This window comes from Meleagris gallopavo, chromosome 4, assembly GCF_000146605.3.
Source record: "Meleagris gallopavo isolate NT-WF06-2002-E0010 breed Aviagen turkey brand Nicholas breeding stock chromosome 4, Turkey_5.1, whole genome shotgun sequence".
Taxonomy (NCBI): Eukaryota; Metazoa; Chordata; class Aves; order Galliformes; family Phasianidae; genus Meleagris; species Meleagris gallopavo.
The window spans coordinates 5,231,587-5,254,923 of NC_015014.2; the positions used below are offsets into that span (position 1 = coordinate 5,231,587).

Below are 23,337 nucleotides of genomic sequence, written 5' to 3' on the forward strand. Positions count from 1 at the left end.
CCGCGCGTCAGGATCGGCGGGACGGTCTGCGCTGCGGTCTCGGCCGCAATTTCCGGTTCCCGCCTCCAGCAGGAGGGAGTGACTTCCGGGAGGCCGCCTGAGGGAGCGGCCGGTGAAGGAGGCGGTCCTGGCCCGGCGGGGTTGGAGCGGAGATAGCGGAAGGGTTGAAAGCGGCAGTACAGGTACAGGAGCTCGCTCGGAACTGTACTGTGGGACGTGTTCGTGAGGAGATGAGCGGAGACGAGCCGTGCCGGGCGTGCTTTGCGGCCCGGTGAGGCAGACGCCTCCTGCGTGTCCGTAGTGACGCCGGGACTTGTTGCACAGCACTTGACCGCCAACGCCCTGGCAGCGCGGATGGCCCTTCGCTCTCCCTTTGATCTCAGTTCTCAGAAGATGATGTTGATGTTCCTAGTGAGGTTTTCTTAAAAGTCCAGTTTCATCCTGAAATATTTTTCCTGTGCTTACAGAGAAAAATAAGCATCTCCAAGCTGTAAGGCCTGTCATTTTACTTGTTTTCTTTCCCAGTAATTATCCTTAGGACAGGATAAGGGGAAATGGTTTGAAGTTGAAGGAGGGAAGATTTAGGTTGGATTTCAGGAGGAAGTTCTTTACAGAGAGAGTGGTGAGGTGCTGGAACAGCTGCCCAGAGAGGCTGTGGATGTCCCGTCCATCCCTGGAGGTGTTCAAAGCCAGGTTGGATGGGGCCGTGGGCAGCCTGGGCTGGTATGAAATGTGGAGGTTGGTGGCCCTGCATGTGGCAGGGATGTGGGAGCTTGAAGATCCTTGAGGTCCCTTCCAACCCTGGCCATTCTGTGATGCTTACTTCTGTTTTTCCTCACTTCCAATTTTGCAGTAAAGATTAATTAAGGTCTCTTGCTTGTTGGCTGGTTTAACTTGGTTTTCTTTTTAAGTGTACTAATCAAGCTTTTGCCTTTTAGTGTGTTTCTGTGGTATGACTCCTTCACCTTCCTGAGACCTTGGCACACTCCATGTGAGTACCTTCCAAAATACTGGGTTTAGTGCTTATTAAAAATTGACATGTATTAATTTCCACCCCTACCTTAGTTCTCCTAAGTAGAGCTTAATGGAAGATTGTTAATTAGATGCTGTAGCACTAAACAGTCTCCTCTTGATAGCTGAATCAGAAGTTACAGCACTGACTACTTGCTTCATTTCAAGGACTGTTTTTTAATACTGTCTATTAAGATGAAAGATTGAAGCAGGTCTGGCAATGCAGCCTTTTTTCTACACAAGTTGAGTAAACTCTATGAAAATAGAATTGAGATTAAGATAGGGTAATGTAAAGCAAAGTTACAAAGCATATAAGTGTAGTTGAAGAGACAAAGGGATCGACACATTGAAGGTATAAAGAAAGGGTTGGAGATTCATGATTCTTGAGGTCCCTTCCAACCCATTCTGTGATTCTGTGACCTCGTATGCTAGAAGACTGACTAATTACAGCAACGAAATCTTTACTGTGTTTTTCGCCTAGTGCTTGAGTAAGAATGCCTTAAGAAGAAAACTATGGATAAATATATTAAAGTGCAAAAAATTGGAGAAGGATCCTTTGGGAAAGCATTTCTTGTGAAAGATAAAGAAAATAGCCAGCAGTATGTTATTAAAGAAATTAACATCTCTAAGGTGAGTGATATTATTAATTACTGATCTATTGTTTTTATATTCCTATTTTCAAAAATCGTTATTTTCCTTTTGAAGATGTCAAATAAAGAGAGAGAAGAATCAAGGAGAGAAGTTGCTGTACTGGCCAACATGAAACATCCAAATATTGTACTGTATAGGGAGTCATTTGAAGGTAAGATTAATAAAGTAGAGCCCAAGTTGATAACGACTGCATACTGCATATGGTGTAAAAGTCAATGTTTTCTCTCTGTAACTGTTTTTCCATCCTTGTATCTCTTCATTTTTTATTTTTTTTTTCTGCTTATAGTTTCTTGCAATTGCCAGGTTGCAACAGTTAAATATTGAATAAATATTCCTATCGCTTCCTTACGTGATTCTATTTTGGTTGATGGTTAAATGAAAGGATTGTGCTTTTTTTGGTTTTCTTGAGGATAAATCTCCTTAAACACGTGTGTAGCTTATTGGATGCGTGTGTGTGTTAAAAATGCACATGGTCTGAAGTTGGATACTGACAAAGTGGCTAAAGTGATGTTATCTCACTATCTAGTCCTTGGTAGTTATAATCATATCATTACTTTCATGGGTAGAAGAATAGTGGTGATTGCTTCATAAGCTGTAAAGGAAGGAGAAATTTAATTCTACATTGTTTTCACAGTGACTGTTCTGGGGAATAAGCAGAATAGGTAAAAGATGGCAAGAGCCTATCATCTAGACTGATAATCCTGCTTTTTAAAAAGCCCTGAATATTATTTGAAATGCTGCTTAATGCACTGCTCTTGTATCCTTTTGTTCCTTCCAGCTGATTTTAAAAAGCCTTTTGATTTGGGGGTTTTAATTTTTCCTGTTCATTAAGTGAGAATTGCGTCATAAAGAGCAAAACCAAGGTCTTCTGATTTATAAATCTGTATTTCTCTGTTCTGTATATTTGAGGCCTGCTCTTTCGGACTGATTTTATTTGATTCTTTGCTTTTTACGAGTCGTGTAGTGTGTAGTTCACTCAATTTCATATTGCTTCTTTCTTGCTGAAGCATGTTGACTTGGAATGATAAGTTAATTTGGTTTGTGAAACAGAACTATTTCAACACCAGGTCTGCAAGGAATCCAAACTCCTAGGATCGTCTGTTAAAATAATTCATATCAGAAATCTTAACAAAGATACAAACATCCGTAAGCTTAAAATTCCCACTTCAGTGTCTTCAAGTCTGAACTTTAGAGGCGTTCTGTGGGAGACTTATGTGACTCTACTTGGACTTTAAAAGTTATAACTAATGAATTTTCTTTTGAGCAGCACGTGATGCGTATATTCTTCTCCAAATTGTATCTGATCTGTGAGTGGTGCAGGTCTTGAGTTTTAGCAACATATTTGGGTTTATATTCATGAAATGTTAAGATTTTCATTGGTATGCTGGTAACTTGCAATGTGTTCCTGCCTTGTAATTGGTTCAGTAGCAGCTAGGAAAGATTGCTTTGGGAACAAAACCATAGATTTTTATCAGATGTATTATATGTGTTAAACTCTCATAGTGACAACTTGCATAGGATTTTGGAAAGTTTCCACAGATTTCAAGCAAAAATGAGACTTTGACTGTTTCCATCATCATTGCCACCTGAAAGTTTTATTACCAGACTTCAATCTCTGAAATCACATTTATGTCTGAGATGAGAGCTGGTAATTGCCACTTCATACAAGTGATACCTTATCCAGGTAGATCTGCATGAAAGAATTAGGAAGATGGAGGCAATTAACTGAATTAAATTTGCAGTTCTCTGTTTTTAGGGTAGAGTTTCTTTGGGACGTTTGCATCAGCAAACAGGTTTGAGAATTGTCTTATGATGTTCATAAGGTGATTTTCATAGTAAGTCATAATGTATTATAAATAGATAAGTGTGTATTTTTTATTATAAGAGTTGCAGGAAAAAACAAAGACAAACCTTTGCAGTAAAAGTTGCATTAAAGATGGGTAATTTTCTTTTCCTTTGCTTGTAATATTTAGTCTTATTTTGCAGAAAATGGTTGTCTGTACATAGTGATGGATTACTGTGAAGGAGGAGATCTCTTTAAAAAAATAAATGCCCAGAAAGGAGTCTTATTCTCTGAGGATCAGGTAATCAGCAAATTGCTTCTGTAGTATTTTGATGCATGATTTCTTTTCTGCATTAGTTCTAATTTTGGCTCAATTTGGTGGGTACTGCTTCTTAGCCTATTTAGAAAGTTTCCAAACTGTGCTGGATGTTGCCTTGGCCATGGCATTGTTTTTTATGTAGCTTTTAAACCTACAAGATATTATAGCATAGGATTTTTGTTCTTTAATACTGATCTCAATTTGTTAGAATTGGTCATTAGTTTATAAAGTAAAGTAATAATGTAAGTTTACATTGTAGGACAGCATAATCTAGCAGTATAAGGGCTGCATAATTCCAAGTATTTTTTTCAGTATTGGAAGTGCACCAGCAGACTTTCTTTCTTCATCACTCTTGCTAAGAAGTCACTCGTACAGTAACACACAAGATATAAATGTGCAGATTGGTTTCTCATCTAGGTGAAAATAGATCATGTGGGATTCAGGTTTTTGGTCATATTTCGTGCTTCCTTGCTTACAGATTATTTTTGTATTTTTTTTCTTGTTCTGTATTTTATTATCTGCAGCCAGTAGGAACACCTCAAACTCAGTTTACCTCTGGTTGGAAAGGCTTGTGAGTGTTAGATCTAGATCTGTTGGTGGAATTTAGAGCAGGGTAATCGTGAAACTTCTTAGGCGTCAGTTGTAGAACTTTTCATTTGCTGCTTTGGACTCAGTTACAAGAAAATTTAAAATGGGAAAGTAGAAAAAATTACCTTTAGATTATACTGTAATTTTGATATTTATGTACTTGTAAGTTGGGTACATGGAAGCATAGTTCACATGAAAAAAAATTCTGCTGCTAGACCCTTTGTGTATTGTGATGTTTACAGATTCTTAAACAATGTGAAGGTAGCTGCTTTATTTATGATCTTCTAGTTGTATATTGTTTGTTGCTTTTCTCAGTGAAATCTGATTTGTACAGTTTTTCTTTTTAAGGTAGAATGCATAAAATATACTTGCACTGATGAGAGCAAAAGTATAATCTTTAAGATGTAAGTTCCTTGTTGGGAACACTTTTTGCTAATCTAATTTGTACTGTATGCATTTTGTTTGCTACTCTATATGTACTGAAATATTAATTTGAGGCTTCTAACTTGGCTACCACACATTTTTCATTTAAAAATCTGTATTATGGTGTCAGTACTGCTAAGGCCTCAATGGTAGCATGACATAAATGAAAACAGGCTTGTGGGAAGAGGGTAAAAATCAGATAGAACTGATTTGATAATGTCTTCAGTAATACGACTGGAGAAACTTCTAGATAAATCAGGTTGCTGATGTTACCTTTTCTCTTTCATATGTAGATTCTGGATTGGTTTGTACAAATCTGTTTAGCACTGAAACACATACATGATAGAAAAATCCTACACCGCGACATAAAGTCACAGGTATGCAGGCAATCTTTCTTGAAAACTGAATTCACTTCTTAAGTGATTACATCTGTATCTTGGTAGTGGAAGTTGGCAAGTAATTGAAAATAATCTTTTTACATAAATGGTTTTAGTACTGGCAATGCTTTTTTTTTCCTCAGAATTGTACAGAAGTGGTTTAAATGGTATTTTTACAAACTGAAAAGAAGCTATTTCAATATTACTGGAGTAGACTTTTTCTATCTCCCCAAGTAATTGTGTTTTAGAGTGTTCAGCAGTGTTTTCTATAATTATGGTAAAGCAGGACAAGAATAAGTCTGGTGTTTTACAGTCATTAATGCCAGTGACTTCAGTGTAATTGAACGATAGAAAACATTATTTTTAAAACATGCTGAGAACAAAAAGTGTGCAATTGTACGAATGTTCTGATTAACAGACTTCTTAAAATTTCTATGCCAAGAATATATTTTTAACCAAAGATGGAACAATACAGCTGGGAGATTTTGGAATCGCGAGAGTTCTGAACAGGTAATTCTTTTTTTTTTTTTTAATGCTGATTTCTCTGAGATAATCTAAATTGCTTTGATTTAGGAGAACATAATCAGTGTGTTGCATGTGAGTTAATGTTCACCCTTACTTTTTCCTTAGTACTGTGGAATTGGCTCGCACTTGCATAGGAACACCATACTATCTATCACCTGAAATATGCCAGAACAGGCCTTACAACAATAAAAGGTACTAATATTTATTTAATATTTGTGGTGAGGAGAAGAAAGCGAGTCCTTTAGAAATACACAGCTCTTCTATTCATATGATGATGATAGTTCCTCTCTCACCTGAAAAGACAGCCTCACCATACAGGCAGGACCTTAGTAGATTTGTGTAATGCAAAGCAGCATGATGTAGAGATGATTTCACTTAATGCTTTGGCTTCTAAATCTAAGCTGTCATCTTAATTATGACTCTGCTTTTGTCTGTGTGCACATTTCTGCCTTAATTTATGAACGTGAAACCACATTAAGAAAGAAATATGAAGGCAGTAATTGGATTGCTTTTAAGCACATGCATGGGTAGTAATCTTTCAGGTAGTTTGCTTATACATTTATTACCTTGGCAAGTATGGTAATGGTATCCCTAATGTAATGCAAGTGTTCAGTATCTGGTTAGTCTGCATTAAGCTACTAAAATAGGTTCACTTTTGTTACTGTTTGCTAAAAAGATAAAAATGATTCTATTGCCTTGTCTCTTAGTTTCTTTTACATGGGATTTTTTGTCCAGTTCTATTCAAACTAAATTCTGCAGTCCTCTAGTGAGTGTGGGTAGTGTAACCCAAATGTCAAACAACTTGTTTAGTTGAATCTAAGAATTGTGTTTGCCACATAGAGTAGTGGGTTGCTTTTTCTAAATTTCAAAGATCTCAAGTAAATGTCTACATTTAGAGAAAATAAACCTTTATCCAGAGTTTGTCTGGTTTCTCTGATCTCAGTGGTGCAAATGGAAAAAGTATAAAACCTGAAGCTAAAAAAAAACCCCGTCTGTTTTTTCAGGTTGGCCTCGGTTTTGATTGTTAATTTTTGGTTGGTTGGTTGATGAGGTTTTATGCTTTGAGGAATAGAGGATGTACATTCAAGGGAGACTGTAATTTATTCAGAATATCCCGTTTTCTTTTCAAAGGTCAAGTGTTTGGTCAATAAGTTATTTGGCAGTGCTAATCCCACAGCAAACTCTAGGTTGTGTTCTTTTTGTTTTAGTGATATCTGGGCCCTTGGTTGTGTTCTCTATGAAATGTGCACGCTTAAACACGCAGTGAGTAGAAACTTCTTGCTTCTTTGAAAGGCTTCCTGCTGTTCTGCAGATGTATTTCTGTTGATTCAGGGCTTTCATGGTGACTGCTTAAAATTACCCTTCAACATCTAAGGTTTTTTTTCCTATACTGACAAACAGTTGCTGTGTTTTGATTCGTGCTGATCTCTTTTATTGTTTTGGTTTGTTTTTTTTTTTTCTGCTTTCAAGGTAGATATTCAGTGAGGTTGAGGTAGCTGAAAAGTTATTGGGTATGTTAACAAATAGTGTTCTTTTCTTTTCGAAGGCTTGACGTTTTCATTGTAACTGAGAAGGACTAAATTTAGACTGCCAGCTTTTGTGTAGGTGGATTTGTATGCTTCCATTTGGAACACTCATAGTTTTTAGAAAGAAACTCTGAAGTGAAGAAGTTGCTTTTCTTTTTTTTTTTTTTTTAAATTTGTTTGTTAGTTGTGATGGGGAAGAAAAAAACCCAACATTTTTAATAAGCCAAGTTGACAAAAAAGAAATAACTAGTTTTACTAGAAGAAATAAGATTACAACATGTCAATTTGAAGGGGAAAAAAAGATTAGGGCATAAGGACAACATTGATTGCAATTTCTTCTTACATAATCTTTTCTGAGGCAACAGTGTTGACAAAGTTGCTTCTCTGAGAGTTGATAGCAATTTGTTTTCTGTAAGCTGGGTGATCCATGCTGTTTGCTTTTAACCGTTCAAAGGAATTGAAGTGGTGTGTGCTGCCTGCTGAGCTCAGGCTAGTCTAAACATTCCTTTGGATTTCACACTGAATGACTGTGAATGCTTTACATTCTTTCATCTGAAATGCACTGTTCTGAAAAGAGCAGAAGGTGGAAAGGTTCAGGAGATCAGAGAAGATGGAGCAGATACTGTCATACCATTATACTTAACTGCGTATCACTATTCATCCAGATCTGGGGGACAATAAATATTTGCTTGCAAGATAAATATAAATATGGTATGAAGTAGCTGTAGTGTAATACATGTATGTAAAAGTGGTGGCAACAAATTATTTTCAGCTATTGATGAAAACTGTTGATGACCTTGGGAATTGACTTTGATATGCCCAGGCAGAAGAAGCTGTGGGCTTTTTGACTGTATTTTCTTTTTTATTATTTCCCCTCACCTTTTATTCAGCTTTACATGTAGGCAAGCAGTAACGTGTTGTACCTGTCTGGTTTTCTTACATGATACAGTTTGAAGCTGGTAACATGAAGAACTTGGTACTGAAGATAATCTCTGGATCTTTTCCTCCTGTTTCTACGCATTATTCCTATGACCTACGTAATCTACTCTCACAGTTATTTAAAAGGAATCCTAGGGATAGACCATCAGTAAACTCCATATTGGAGAAAAACTTCATAGCCAAACGGGTTGAAAAATTTCTCACACCACAGGTATGGAGTTTGTTTTAATTTAATTTGGCTAAGACATCTTAGGGCTATTCTTTATTCCAGTGTCTATATAGAGTATGAGAAGGTGGAATAATGGTATTTCCTAAAGCTTTTGTGCAAACTTCTTCAGTTGAGAGAAGAAAGAGTTGTTACTATGAATTACAAAAAATAAAAATGAACGCAATCTCAACTTACTGAAGTATTTGGAGATTTCAAACAAATTTCAATTGACGTTATCTTAAGGGAACTATTTTGTATGTCTTTGTATACAAAGGGAAGACTTTTGAGTCAGATGTCCATTTGGTTATATATGCACCTCTCTCATGAAATGGTATTGTCAATGTCTTCAGCATCAAATCTTTTTATCATTTCTTCAGTCCTTTTGTTGTTTGCAATTTGGAATTGCCTGAAAGCTTGTTCTGTAAGATACTGCTAAGTAAATGTGATGTTTGAATTTCTTATATACATAACATAGAAAAAATTTTCAGTATTTTGTTTAGGATCTATTGATATATTTTGACAACTATTCAAGCTATTTTAATGTAAATCTAATCAAAAGAGATCAAGAACAATGAGCACTGATGTATGAGGTAAGTAAATACAGGAAGAGAAAGGACATGGAGAGAATTAATGCAAAAGATAACCTCATTAAATATAAATAATTCTGGCGGACTCATTCTAACATAAAGAAATTTTGGGAGAAGGCCATATATAATTGGAATTTCATCTGTATGTGAAACAGACTTTCAACTAATGATAGTTCATACTAAAGTTCCAGTGAAAGGCCAGATTCAGAAGTCTTCACAGCAGGCTTGTAAAAATAGTAGAAAACCTGTCTTTTAAAAAATTAAAGGCTTGATCAGATTTTACTCCTAGCAGCTAGAACAAAACTTCTGTTTGTGATTAGTTGGACACGGTATAACTGGTAATAGACTGCCACCTGATAATGTCAGTATTTTCTTAGATTGAGTACAGATATTTGCACAGCTTTGACAACTAAATCACTCGTGCTCAGAATAAAAAAAAACTTAAAAGATGGAGAAAGAAATGACTGGGAAATGTTTCTTATTGAATGTGTTGCTGACTGGTGCATACGTGTGCTGTTGTCCTCTGCTTTTCCTGGTCTGAGTTAAAAGAGGTCCTTTGTGGTTCTGTCATCTGCAAAACATTACAGCTGTTGCTGAAATGCTGATCTTAACTGCTGGAAAATCAGTCTTCCATGTTTATCTAAGTTCTTTCTTAATTTTCATAGTCACAAGTCTGCTGCCTGTGTCAGAACAGGTACACATTTCATACGCAGCTTTGGTATTGCTTATGCTAAACCTTCCTTCTTGTCCTTGGTTGTATTCTATGCTTTTTATATTGGGATTATCATTTCTGCCCTTTTGTATTTCTTTGCATAATCTCTTGTAGTATTCCAGACCCTTGTTACACTGCATGACATCGTTTTACAGGCTGAAGAGCTAACTTATTCTTTGTACTGAAGATTTTGTATGCTGTTAATTATTCTTACTACTCTTCTTAGAAACTTTTCCATCTTTACTACATGATTTTTGAGATAAGGAATTCAGAACTCCATGCAGTATTCAAGATGATGTGTGAGGATAATCTATTTATGTTTAAATGTTTTGTCAATATGTTTATTATATACAATGTCTTTAGTCAATATATTTATTTCAGTAAGGCTGTTTTCTAAAGCTTCTTTATGCTAACTTTTTGTGTGTGACTAAACCCCATGTATGTTATTCCTAGATAAAGTATGTATGTATGTATCTCATATATATCTTCACATCTTGGAAAGCATAGAAAAGCTAAAATCTGCAGAAATCTGTGAAGGACTGTGTTTTCACACAGGCTATCTGAGAGAGTGAAGTGAAACGTGAGAACTATACAGTAATCTAGAATAGACTGTTCATAAAACATGGTGATGAACACTTCAACTTTATTCTAGTTTCTTAGTTAGGTCATAGTTTGGGTAACATGCAACCTGAAAACCAGACTAAGTAGTTAATTAAAATGATTTTATTAATATTCCTACTTTCAATTAAAAATTCATTTTGCTTGGAGAAAAGAAGGCTCCAGGGAGACATGATAGCAGCCTTTCGATATTTAAAGGATACCATAAAGAAGGAAGAGGACAGACTCTGAGGACAGACTCTTCATCAGGGTCTGTTGTGATAAACCAAGGGTAAATGGAAAGGGGAGATTTAGGCTTGGATAAAAGGAAGAGATTTTTTACAACACAAGTGATGAAGCACTGGCACAGGTTGCCCAGAGCGGTGGTGGGAGCCCCATCCTTGCAGACCTTCAAGATCAGGCTGAATCAGGTTCTGAGCACCTAATGTAGCTGTAGGTGTCCCTGTTCATTGCAGGGGATGACCAGGTGGTCTTCAAGAGTCTCTTCCATCTCACATGATTCTATGATTCTGCATCAGAAATGGCTGAAAATAACAAATCCAACTTCATTCCAATGCTAGTGATGCTACGTTGAATACATAGTTTAGTACTGAACTTACTGTTCGTGTAGGGTTTTAATGAATAGTAGTAGTTAGAAATTTAACTGAAAGAGGTATACAGACTTTACTGAAAATGAGTTCTTTCTAGCTTTGAACGTAAATATTCTTGGCTAACAGTTGAACTCTTTTTCTAGCTTATTGCAGAAGAATTCAGTCACAAAATGTTTCACAAGTTTGGACCACATGCTGCACCAGGTAAGTAGATGTATGAAATGCTTTAGCTTAAGAATCCGGCAAGATAATTTGCCTGCCTTTGTTCTTGTGTTGGTTTTGGTGTGTTCTTGTAACTGATTCTAGAAATCTTGTGCAGAGAAAAGAGAGAAGCAGTTTAGTATGTTGTTTTCTTTTTTTTTCCTCAGTGGGGAGCTGGATGTTCACAGAGAACAAACCACGGTGATGCAGTCCTTGAGCTTTTGTAACATTGTAGGTTTACTTTTTCCTCTTGCGCTATGTTGCGCTTCTAAAATTTAAGACAGTGGAAACTGCAGATAGTAGAAACATGTTGTTATTGTACTTTTTTTTTTGGCCTTATTACTGACACCTGGGTAATGAGAAATCCCAGATCTTATTAAAAGTGGGAGGCTTTGAGGTTTTGTTGGAGACTCCAAGATTACACCCTGACTTCAGCCCAGAGCCAAAGAATTTTTGCTATTGGTGGCATACTAGATTGTGGCTTACTTTATCACAACAGTCTTATCGTGTTTTTCTACAGCAGTTAGTTTACACTTTTTTTTCTTAGATTTCTTTTTATTTGACTTTCTTGAAATTATTTGATAGTATATTTATGTACCTCACTGTTGTTCTGCTAGTTCTGTAGTTATGAGAACCCTCCTAACACAGAATCAGATTCATCAGATGTAATTGGCTTATTTTCAGGATCTTCTCAAGAGAAACAGTATCCCTAGAGGCCACTAAAACTACAGTTGTTTTAAAACTCATCTTCTGCTGACCTGAATTTTGCAGGTTGCAGTCCAGTGCCTCTTGATTATGTTGGGAAAACTGTCCCCTCTGTTCATAGCAACTGGGTAACAAAAAAATCTAGCAGCTTGAGTATGTTTCAGTCCTCCAGTGTAAAATGGTGAAAGTGAAAAGCTCAGGGATTGTGTTCTGCTGTTTGTTATTAAACATATTAATTAGAAAAGCTGTTTTGGATACCTGGATATGTTACATTTATACAGGCAGCTCACGTGAATGAAATGTTAGCAGTTCATCTGATCTCCTCTGACTGCTGTTCCAGTACGTAGGGAAAGGGATATACAGTACTGACTGGCCTGGATATAACTGTAAAACAGTCTCTTCTTGTTAAGCTAAAAGACCAGCTCAAGGACAAATCTCGGCTTCAATTGCACCAGCTCAGAAAATTACCAAACCTGCTGCAAAATATGGAGTGCCTTTAGCGATGAAGAAGTGTTATGACGCACCCAAAAAGCTTCATGAGAAAAAAACATTGATTAAACTTAGGCAGGTAACTAAGTTACTTGAATTGAACTGTTTTGCTAATGCTGTATTTGAATTGTATGAAAATATTATATGTTCCTTTTCAAAATGTCATTTATATGAACAAAGCATCTAGAGAGGAAATAGTATTGTAAGTGCTTGTCTTGCACTGTTACTGATTTTTTTTGTTTGTTTGTTTTGGAGGCTGCTACTTTAGGCTTGCTTTCTAATTCCAGTAATGAGTTAGGAGTGCTTTGCATACATGGTCAACTTCTCTGATGTTGACCACTCTTAGAAATGCTGCTAGCTGGTTAGATAGACCAACAGCATTGGCGCAGCATAAGAATCTTGGCATATTTCTTCAGTGTTCAAAAACTATCTCCAATTTTCAAACTGAAGTAGGCTCTAGTTGTCAACCAGAGAAATTGTGTAATCAGAAAAAGAGCTAATTCCATGAGCTAATGAGGAATGGGTTTTCATACAGAACTACTGATCTTCTTTTTTCCAGTCATCTTTCTCCACATTCCCTATTCTGTAAAGCTGTTTATGTGTATTCCTTAAATACTGAATGACTGGCAGATATTTCATGATACGACTGGTTAGGCACATTCCAAGCAACTAGTAACCAGGGAGCTCCCACGTCAGCATTTTCTGCTGTAAGTGAAATAATTCAGATTGTCTTCTGAACAAATGATTTGCTGGTTTGTTTCATTCTTGGCCTTTTGGGACACATAGCACTGAGATTACTATCTATGAAATTTGGTGTCATATCTATAGATGGACAGAAAATGAGCCCTGAGATAGCGTTCCCCTCCAGTAACCTCTGAATCATTTGAACTTGTACCAATGATCCCCACAGGCTTTATTTGTTTATCATGTGCAGCTGGAAAAAGAGAGCAAGAGTAAGCAAACACAAAAACTTGTGCGTCCTTATGAGATCAAGATGGTTTTTCCCATTTAAGGCTTGGTTGTGCAATCACATGCTGTTCTGTTGCTGTTTATAATCAGTTTCACCAACCAGCGCTGAAGCAACTTGTACAGAGACTGAAAGTCCTTGTTATGGCAGGGTGAAGACTGAGGAAAAAATCTTGCATTGCAACTTTAAGATAATCCTTTGTGTGGAGTGTACATAGTAGCAAGGGGTAAGATATAGGCTAGAAATAATGGCTACAGCATAATACAAGTTTTATCCTCCTGACTGTTGTTCCAGGCTAACTATGAAGGTCACACGTGGATTTCTAATGAAACGTGCAACTTCATTGCTTGTTTAGTGTCATTACATGAATGCACAGTAGTTGAATTTTGAACTGCATAGAAGCCTTTTAGAGACTTAAATCAGTTGTTTGAGATATTTGAGAAGTACTAATCTGATAGAAATTTAGAGTGTCGGAAGAAAATTCTTACAAAGCAAACTGTGTTCTTAAGGGGTCAGGAAAAAAAGGTTTATTATGTATAACTGCTTCTTCACCAGACATTTGATAGTGTGGCTTTGTTCCTATCTTCCGTGGGTAACAAGACAAAGCCTAAGGATAACCTAATAGTTAGTTTTCCAAATAAGAGACAATCTTAATATCTAAAGACCATCAAAGACGATGAAAATATTATAATGTGGAATGATGCTGCCAGAGAAGAAACTTTGAGATGAAACAGATTTTAAATTATTATTTTCAGCCTTCAAGATGGAGCTCTTAGCAGTGGGTGAACAAGTATGGTAGTATTTACAACCTTCCAACTAATGAATTATTTTAAACCCAATCTTGCACATGTCAAAATGTGGGTTTAAGATTCTTCTAGTTTTTCTCTTGTTCTAGCATTGCGCTATCTAATTTAAGTTTCACCTTTTATCTAGGCCTATCCGACTCCAAAGAAGAAAATTATTCCAGGAGAAGAAAGGAGGAAAATGTTTGAGGTATCATGAAATCTCATGCTAATCTTCAATCTAAGCAAAAGCTAAGTCCAAAACTTAAGAATTTGGACTTTTAAGAATGACAGAATGAAACCTTCGAACCTTTCCTCCTTGTCTTTTTTTTCCAGTCATTATCTAGCAATGATTTTTGTCTTCATGGACATAACCAGCAAGTGGAATACTAACCAATCTTGACAGATGCTTCACAGAACAATGGCTGAGCAATAAATACCAAATTATATGCTTATTTTTCAGGAACCTTCAAAAAAGAAAAGGTTAGAATTGCCTGAAAAAGAAAAACGCCAGAGAGATCAGGTAGACAAGATACTTGGGACGCCCTTTTAATTTTTTTTTAAACACCCATAGTAATTCTAGTAACATGTGTTGTGTTGCCTAGGAGATGGCAGTAGTTCAGTTTCCCGGTTCTAAATATGTTTAATCCTTATGCATTGCAGATCAGTTTACTGAAGGCAGAAGAAGTAAGAAGACTGGAAAAAGAAAGGGTAAAATATGTTTAAAATATGTTAATAGTAAACCTTAATTTCTTACTTAAAGTGATTCCTTGAATTATGTTTTCCTTTATTGTTTTTTTTTTTTTTCCTTCAGATGGAACGAATAAACAGAGCCAGGGAACAAGGATGGAGGAATGTGCTTGGTTCAGGTGGAAGTGGTGATGTTAAGGTTGGCAGCAGATGCAGAAATGTGACGTAGTGTGCTCCTCCCACCTTTGGTTATCTGGCATGATCTTCTCTTTTCAGAAAGAATTGCTCTTGGATTCAACTCTTGAAGTTGCTCTCTATTAAACTAGTGATAACTCAAGAGAGAAGTATAACAGACTGAACTTCTGGCTTTTTGGAGTTCATGTGCAATTTTCATTTTTAATACTTAATGATTTCTGAATCTCCTCTCTTTCTGCCAATAATGGTTTTCATGCATCGCTTTTTTTTTTTTCCAATTCTGCTTTTGCTACTTTTCCTAAGTAAATGCATGAAGAGCTTCTTTCATATTCCAGTTTGTTCTTGAAACTTTTTGCTGAAATATCTTTCCAGGTTTTCATATTATTATAACGGATATTTTCCCTAGTATTGAAAACATGTTTTAAGCTTTTGTTTTTAGTTAACAACATAATTGACAGTTCCAATATCTGTGTTATGTTGTCTATGATAGGTGAGAAAATTTGAGTAAGCATATCTTTTGTTCAAAGCTGTGAGCCCCTTAGTTGTTCACTTTTATGGAATTGAGTTGCATAATTTCATGCTATTTTTGTGACAGTTTCTTTGTCTGTACGTCTCTTGCTTCCATGGAAACATAACTGTTCTGAAAAGAAGCATGATGAAGGTATTTGAAGACAAAACTCTTGGTCTCTACTTTCATCAGACAAGAGATAGTGAAGAAATTCAAGTACTGCAATGATGTAAATCTATCTGACAACATGAAGTGGGTTTAAACGCAGCTATTTGTTATGGTGCTAGTGAATCCTACAAAAATATTGGGCTTAAATGTGTTTAGCACAGTTTTTATAAACAAACTCTGGCTGAACACAACAGTCAAAATGAGAGGAGGTTTTGTATGAGAAAATAGTAAGGAAATGGAAGTACATGACCAGGTTTCAGTAGCTGCTTACCATAACTGTATTTCAAAACAGACATCTCATTTCGCTGCATGCCATGCATTGTTTAATTAAGCTTAAATATAAAACAAACATAAAAGCAAACATAAAAGTATCAGTTTCAAAGCTACCAGGCTCTGCATTAATGGGAAACTGAAAAAAGTTGTTTGTTTTCCACACCATCATTCTCTCTGTCAGAATGATGTTGGCAGTCATCCACGCAAGCCTTCTTTACAACATGATGTATAAGCAACATGATATTTGGATTGGAGATCTAATATGTTCCTGAAAATGACCATGCCTTAGATTAGATTGGAGAGTTTTATTGCAAGGGCCTTAGACGTTGAAAATATAAAACATTCTTTTGTAGCTAAAGTGACATCATATATATACATATAAATATGTAACTGTTTGAAATATGTTCTTTAGGTTAGTTTTACACAGCCCTTACTGCAGGCCACTAAGTTACTGTCACTCGTGGTTTTCATGTACTGTCAGAGTAGTTTTGTTTTCTTTCTTTCTCCTGCACATAAGCAGTGCAGGCAGTGACTCCCTGATGATGCTGTTAGTTAAGAATATCAGTGTTCAAGCACTCTGAAACTGCAAGCCACATAGTCCCTGATGAAGGCATAACAAGGTCATGCACTGCATTATTTTCTCCTCCTATTTTTTTTGGAGTGGTTCCTGTTTCTGAGGGAAAGTAGGGAAAGAGATGTCAAGGACTTGGCTTTGGATTCTAGTAGAGACTGTAATTGTTCTGCACATGTTGATGAAGACCTGCTTCTTAAGTGTTTGCCTAGAGATTGATCGTAATATTTCCTCAGAAAATCCTTTTGAAAACATACATAGTAATTATAGGTGAAACTCTCAACAGTGTCTAAGGCAAGGCTTTGCGTTCTATTTGTAGAATTGGCTATCTTCTGTAACAAATTATTTTTTACCTAGAGCAACAGCATACCAGCATACTTACTTCAATGCTTGGATTGATCTGTTTGCATTTTATCATGTGGGTTATAAGGAACCACTAGTGTGCATTGAGCAACTGAAACTCAGTGTGTGAGCAAAATTCCATTATCAAATACAGGCTGATGCAGATCTTCTAGGTGGACCATCCTAAAACTGTCACATGTGCACTGTCTTATTTGAAATGTGAAATAATTTGGAACATTTATAGTATTGCATATGCCATAGGTTCACAACCATTGACCAGTTACCCAGGTGTAAAGGGAACATTTCTATGCATGTGCCGACAACCTTATCTTTGTTTTGTCAGTTTCACACTTTCTGTATCTACCCTTGACTATTACTATACACAGCTGCTTACAACATTTTCTTGATTGCTTTTTTCACATGATGTTTCTCCAGGAATTCTAGGTCTTTGAGGATGACAGAGATCATTTTCATAAAGCTCTAATCTGTGGTAGATGTTCGCCTGGTCTGAGCTTTACTAGGGAAGCATCTCAATTCTAGTGATGCAACAAAGTTACAGATTGCTGAAAATGAGGAGTCTCAGATAAATCTATTACTGTCCTTCAGCAACCTTAGAGGCATACTTAACCATTTGTGGCATTAGTAAAATATGAATGTTTGGATAGCAATCATTCATTAATACTTCAGTTAGTACTCTATCACTTCTCACTTTTTGCACTGAAACTTATTTTTTTGTTGTGTCGAACATCTGCTATTTCCAGTTATGCTTCAGCAGGTTCTTTACTGATAACTTGCAAAACATGTAGTAGATGTCTCGTGTGTAATAGCTTAGAGAGAGAAAATACTGTGTTATTTTAGAGTACTAGGTGAAATGTAAGTTTTTAATTTATCAGTCTTGTAGTAGATTAAAACAGGTGAATGCCAAAATTAAACTAGGACCAATTCAGAATGATTGCAAAACATATTCATACTTTTACTGTGCTGGAGAGGAGAAAAATTGAAAGGGCTTGTTAAAAGCAGTATTTGAAATTTTCAGCCTACCTCTTCTGATTTTCAGGCACCATATTATGGCGGTGGAGGTGGTGTTGGTCCTTTTCCTGCCTCTTTGAGAGGACAGTATGAGCACAACGATGCTATTTTTGACCAGTTGCAAAAGGAAACCTTCAAAGTAACTAAAGAGAGGCAAGCCAAATGGAGGGCAGAAGTACAAGGCCAAGAAGTTGTTGAGAGGTATGGCTACCTTCCATGTGATATTGCATGTGGTCTGCTTCAGATGAAAGTAATGAAAGTTACTGTACGTATTTATCTACAGAGGAATTCCACCTGGAGTTCGTCCAGGAGTTCCTAAGGGGCCTGCAGGTCATCACCATTTACCTGATGCTGATGCAATTAGGAAAAAAGTGAAAAGGTTGAAGGAGGTGTCTAAACAAGCCAGTGCAAACAGGTTGGACTACAATAATCCATAAATCTGTCCCTGCGTGTTAGAATTTTGTTCTATCCTGTTCCATTTAGTAGTTGGACATGTCTCAGAATCATCTTTATCCATTGGTAGTGTGCTGTCTGTTTTTTGTGTTGGTCCCTCACAGACCACAGTACTTTCAACACCAATGGAAACCTTGGCTCTCCCAATAGGGGAAAAAAAGGATTACCAATTACCTAAGCTAGATTTAAGCTGAAAGGACTGGCTTAATGCAGTTACAGTCTAGATAAAACAGCCTTCTTTGCTTTTTTCTAGTTCTGATTTCTGTGTTACGTGCCAAGATGCTTCCTTGTCCCGTCATCTCATTCTGACTGCCTTTTTTCCATCCGAGCATTTTTATTTTATTTAAGAGTAAAAAGCTCTTTCTCTGAAAAAGCTCTCAGCACTTTTAGCTTCTGTGTATTGATCAGTGGAAAACTCCTTGGAGCTTTCTTCATCAAGAGGTGTGTTAGATGTTACAATGGTACACAGTTTATGAATTCTGTGGTACTTACTCTTTTCAGTAACTAGAAAGTGAGTGTGTATTGTATGTATTTAAAAAAAAAAGTCATTATCTACCACTTTCAGGTTGATTGATAACATCTTTCAGACAGTGGTATTCTTTGATTTTTTTTTTTTTGTTTGTTTGTTTTCCAAAACTATATTACTTTCCTTGAAATCTATTAATAATTTCCCAAAGAATTGTCTCCACACTCTGGAGTGGAAAATGGAGAAACTTATACTTAAAAGTTCAGTACTTCATCATTGCTTCAACGTTGTTCTAATGTTCTTAAGGGGAAGCTTTTTTCTCATGAATTATTTAAACTTCTGTGCATCAAAAATAGTATCCTTTGGTGGGAGAAATGAATAGTGTTCATGTGAGGAAAAGGAAGTGGCCAGAGAAAATGTTTTCTTTAATTTATTCTAAATTAATTAATTCAGTTTGACATTTTATACAGTATATATTTTGCCTTCCAGATTATATACTATATATCCAGTCTTCTACATTTTTCTAGTTTATATATTGCAACAACAGCATAGCATACTTAACACTGATGATACAATTTTGAAAGCTGTAAAGTGTATTCCATTTTCTTTACAGTAATTTGAGCAATTGTGAGCTAATTGAAACTCTTCCTTATATATATATATATTTTTTTTTTGTTGTTGTTGTTGTTTTGTTTTGTTTTTGCTCAGGGGGCACTTCTCCAAAACTGTAGGATAAACTTTATCTATGTATTTTGATAGACTTCTTTATCTACCAGTTGAGTTCATATATAATGAATGTTTACAGTCAAAATCATGTAGGGAGTCAAATAGATAGATTAAAAAGTTACCAAGTGGTTCTTTCTTTACCAGTGGTACAGTGAACCACTTTGCATTTCCAGAACAACTACAGGATTTGTTCTATCGAAGGAATTTTACCTCCCTTTCAATTCTTGAATTTTGGCATATGGAAATCTCATTTCATTTCCTCATTTGTTGTTGGGTAGCATGGTGGGGAAAATAAGATTCAAAGGTGTTTAATGAATGTGCTGATTCATTTATGAAATGCTAACAGTAGCTTCTGTATGGCAAAATATTCTTTCTTTAGCTGTTTCAGCCTTATGGGTTATTGCTGTCAGCTGTTCTTGCTATCTTCCTGCCTTTTGTTGGACTGATAGTACTCTACGTAGAATCAGACAAGGCTGGGGGAGCCTTGGAAAGGGGATTGTCTCATCATTCTATGATTTGTTAGGATTTCTAACACTGTTCAAGAGCTTTTTTGTTTGTTTGTTTTTCACTTGTTTTCCTTAGAGTTTTCTCATTAGTCTCCTTTTAACCAATTCTTCTAGAAACTGGTTTCTCTACCAAGTGATTGTATTTGTGCACTAGGAGACTTGCCAGGTGCTCAGTTACAATAATGTGAATGCAGCTTTCTTTCTAACCTAACCGGTCTCTGACATGGGGCAGGATATGTGAAAAAATATCTGTTCTGGTTAATTTTGTGGCAGGAAAGCTCACAAAGCTCACTTTAAAAATAACTGAACAAAAATCCCACTAAGTTAACCAAAATGCTATTGGAATACCACCATTGAGACAGTTATCTATTAGGTAGAAGCTCTTGCTCCAAGCCTAGATCAGACTTGCCAAGCTGTTGGATATCTTATTGGATGGCTTACGAAGACTTCTTGCCAGTCTCTAAAGGAAAGTCTTGAAGGAATTAATCTCTTTACTTTTTATCCATGTTTACTAGTGAGACAAGCTGAGAAATCTCCAGAAATAACTACACTAAAATCATGGTTTGACATTCATTTTTGCTTTGATGAACCGAATGTGGAAGAGAGCAACACTGTTTTGGAAGGGAATTCAATTGTACTTCTCATGTTGTTGAGTGTATTTTTCTCCATATTGTGAAAGTCTGACTTGAGCGTTTAGGCTGATAAAAGGCATTCTTCTGAAGATATGTTACGTACAGAAAGTTAATTTCTTATTTGTTTCCCAGTTAAGATAAATGCACTGGTTGTATGAATACTGTATTTCAGAAGCTTAGAGCTTGCTGTGTGTTACAATTATTCAGGCAGAAAGGATGGTTACCTGCAGAAAGAGCAAAGCAAGTTGAAGAATTCTGGCAACGAAAGAGGGAAGCCATGCAAAACAAAGCTCGTGCTGAGGGACACATGGTATGAAAAATGCAGTCTTTGTGTATTCTTTGTTTCAGAATGCTTTACAGATCTTTAAATTAGTATCATAGCCATGAAATACTGACTGAAGATTTTTCTACATATTAAAAAAAAAACAAAAAAACAACAAAAAAAACAAGGGGGATACACTTAATAAAACCAACAAAGGCACCGGAATTGTGCAGACATTTCTCATTTTTGTAAATTCATGATCAAAGGGGAAAAAATACCTCTTCTGTGCATGTCTTACTTGATATTGTAAACTTCAGAACAGTATTTTGCATTTTCTGCTGGTCATAGGCGTAAAGTTTTTGGTTGAAATTGTACTTACTGTAAACTATACTCAACTATAGTAGTGTTTTCCTGAAGACATGCTTTTATTAAGATACTTTAGCTTTGATGCAAAAGTATCCTTAGGTTAGTATGTTAGTTCTAAAGCATGAGTCTTATGTTTTAAAAATGTGGTTCTGTTTTAAAGCCTTTGAGACCAGTAAACCATTCTGATAGAAATAATGCTTTCGCAGTCTGCCTTGTTGTAGATGAGTCAGTCACAGTACTTTGTTTTTAACTTTGTTGGCATTAATGTAGTTGTATATGATTTCACTAATGCAAGTTACCCAGGTATTCACATTGCTATTTCTCTGGTGTATTCAGCTGAGCCCAAATGCTTTACACTTAACGGGCAGCTGTAATAAAATGGGGAGGCTCTAACTCTAAGCCAGGGCTCCATATTAATGTATCAGTTACCACTGATGGCAGAAGCTCTCAGCAGCTTTCTCCTATTTGTACTGGGGAGGGAGGGGTGACAACTTACATGGCTTGCAGTAATTTCTATATAAAGAGTTGCTCAGTCTAGAGAAGAAAAAGCTCCAGGAGGACCTCATAGTGGCTTTTGAGTACCTCAAGGGAGACTATATGAAAGATGGGGAGGAACTTTTCACAAGGGCGTGTATTAATAAGAGAAGGGGTAGACTTGAAACTAGATGAGTGTAAATTTGATTAGACATCAGGAAGAAATATTTTACCTGGGGTACCTCAGCACTGGGCCAGGCTGCGCAGAGAAGTTGAGGAATTCCCTGGAGGAGTTCAGGACCAGGTTGGATGGAGCTTCAGGTAACCTGGTCTAGTTCAAGGTGTCCCTGCCCACAGCAAGGGATTGGAACAGGATGGTCTTTAAGGCTCCTTCCAGTTTGAGCCATCCTACGATTCTGTGACATAGGGATGGTACTGTCTTCTAGACCACAATAATCTAAGAGGAAAAATTGATAGGAATTAGATAAGATGGAGCTTTTTGTGTGAATCCTAAGTCAAGTGAGTTGTGTTAATTTATCCAACCTTAGCTCAATATGTGGTTACATCTGATTTTTCTGTTTAAGTGACCCTACAGTTCAACTTGGTAGTTGAGTGGTATTTTCAATGTTACAGTCTTTAAGACAACTGCTGACTTATTTTTGTGCTTCTTTGTAGCTGTGGGGCATTAGAAGACATTGAGTCCTGGTCTCTGAAAATTTTAGTATGTTCACTTGAGTAGATGAGTATAAATGATTAATACTAACTGTCTGTATTAAGACCAGTTCTCAAAAGTCTTGCTTCCAATTCTTGTTTAAGATCTTTTACCTTAGATTGAGAAAACTTAAAACTCATGCGAATGCCACAGTGAGGAACAGGACAAGGGAAAATGATTTTAAGTTGAGGGAGGGAAGATTTAGGTTGGATATCAGAAGGAAATTCTTTTCTATGATTTTCTATGAGAGTGGTGAGGTGCTGGAACAGCTGCCCAGAGAGGCTGTGGATGCCCCGTCCATCCCTGGAGGTGTTCAAGGCCAGGTTGGATGGGGCCCTGGGCAGCCTGGGCTGGTATGAAATGTGGAGGTTGGTGGGCCTGCATATGGCAGGGAGGTTGGAGATTTGTGATCCTTGAGGTCCCTTACAACTCTGGCCATTCTGTGAACAGTAGGATTACTTGTAAAGTGCCAGTTAGCTTTTGAAAAGATCAGGTACATGCATAAAATAAAACTTAATTTTAAAAACTATATGTTTTCTGAAAAGTAAAATGTGGAAAATATAGTGGTTTTTTTTTTTCTTTTGAACTTAGTACTCAAGCTGAAACTAAAATTCATAGAATTCTCATGGTTGTATGCTATTTCTTACCTATGAGAATAGAGCTATTTAATTTATCCCTAGAGACTAAACCAGGGCTGTTTTAGAAAAAATATTTTCTTGAATTACTGATTTTTAGCTGAATCTGAAAGAGTATGTAGCCAGAATATTTGGATTTGGTCCACCTACTCAAAAAATTTAATTGCAGTGTTGATGTACAGGCATTTCTCTATACTCAAGCCTGGGAAAACAAAATACCAAGTGTTTTAAAAGGCAGAAGGTCTATGTAACAATCTTACATGCATTTACTGTCATGATGTTTTGAAGACACTTTTTAGTGAGTTCAGCAAGGACAGAATATTGTGAC

At 36.5% G+C, this 23,337-nt stretch overlaps 1 protein-coding gene across 5 annotated transcripts in view; it reads left to right on the top strand.

Annotated features, from left to right (window-relative positions):
- Window positions 1-63: 63 nt before the first annotated feature.
- Window positions 64-23,337, top strand: part of NEK1 (NIMA related kinase 1) — a 42,454-nt gene continuing 19,180 nt past the window's right edge. For 2 of the 5 annotated variants that reach the window (XM_010709489.3, XM_019614476.2), the window contains exons 1-18: window positions 65-182; window positions 939-991; window positions 1,493-1,641; window positions 1,717-1,813; window positions 3,649-3,746; window positions 5,069-5,152; window positions 5,595-5,662; window positions 5,783-5,869; window positions 6,886-6,940; window positions 8,153-8,353; window positions 11,001-11,061; window positions 12,174-12,331; window positions 14,465-14,524; window positions 14,665-14,712; window positions 14,816-14,890; window positions 17,806-17,978; window positions 18,061-18,192; window positions 20,768-20,870. In XM_010709489.3, coding sequence (XP_010707791.1) covers window positions 1,525-1,641; window positions 1,717-1,813; window positions 3,649-3,746; window positions 5,069-5,152; window positions 5,595-5,662; window positions 5,783-5,869; window positions 6,886-6,940; window positions 8,153-8,353; window positions 11,001-11,061; window positions 12,174-12,331; window positions 14,465-14,524; window positions 14,665-14,712; window positions 14,816-14,890; window positions 17,806-17,978; window positions 18,061-18,192; window positions 20,768-20,870 — 1,617 coding nt within the window. In that variant the 5' untranslated portion in view covers window positions 65-182; window positions 939-991; window positions 1,493-1,524. Of the gene's footprint in view, window positions 183-938; window positions 992-1,492; window positions 1,642-1,716; window positions 1,814-3,648; window positions 3,747-5,068; window positions 5,153-5,594; window positions 5,663-5,782; window positions 5,870-6,885; window positions 6,941-8,152; window positions 8,354-11,000; window positions 11,062-12,173; window positions 12,332-14,152; window positions 14,213-14,464; window positions 14,525-14,664; window positions 14,713-14,815; window positions 14,891-17,805; window positions 17,979-18,060; window positions 18,193-20,767; window positions 20,871-23,337 lie in introns of all 5 variants that reach the window. The other 3 variants (XM_010709488.3, XM_019614477.2, XM_019614478.2) reach the window with 3 other exon arrangements.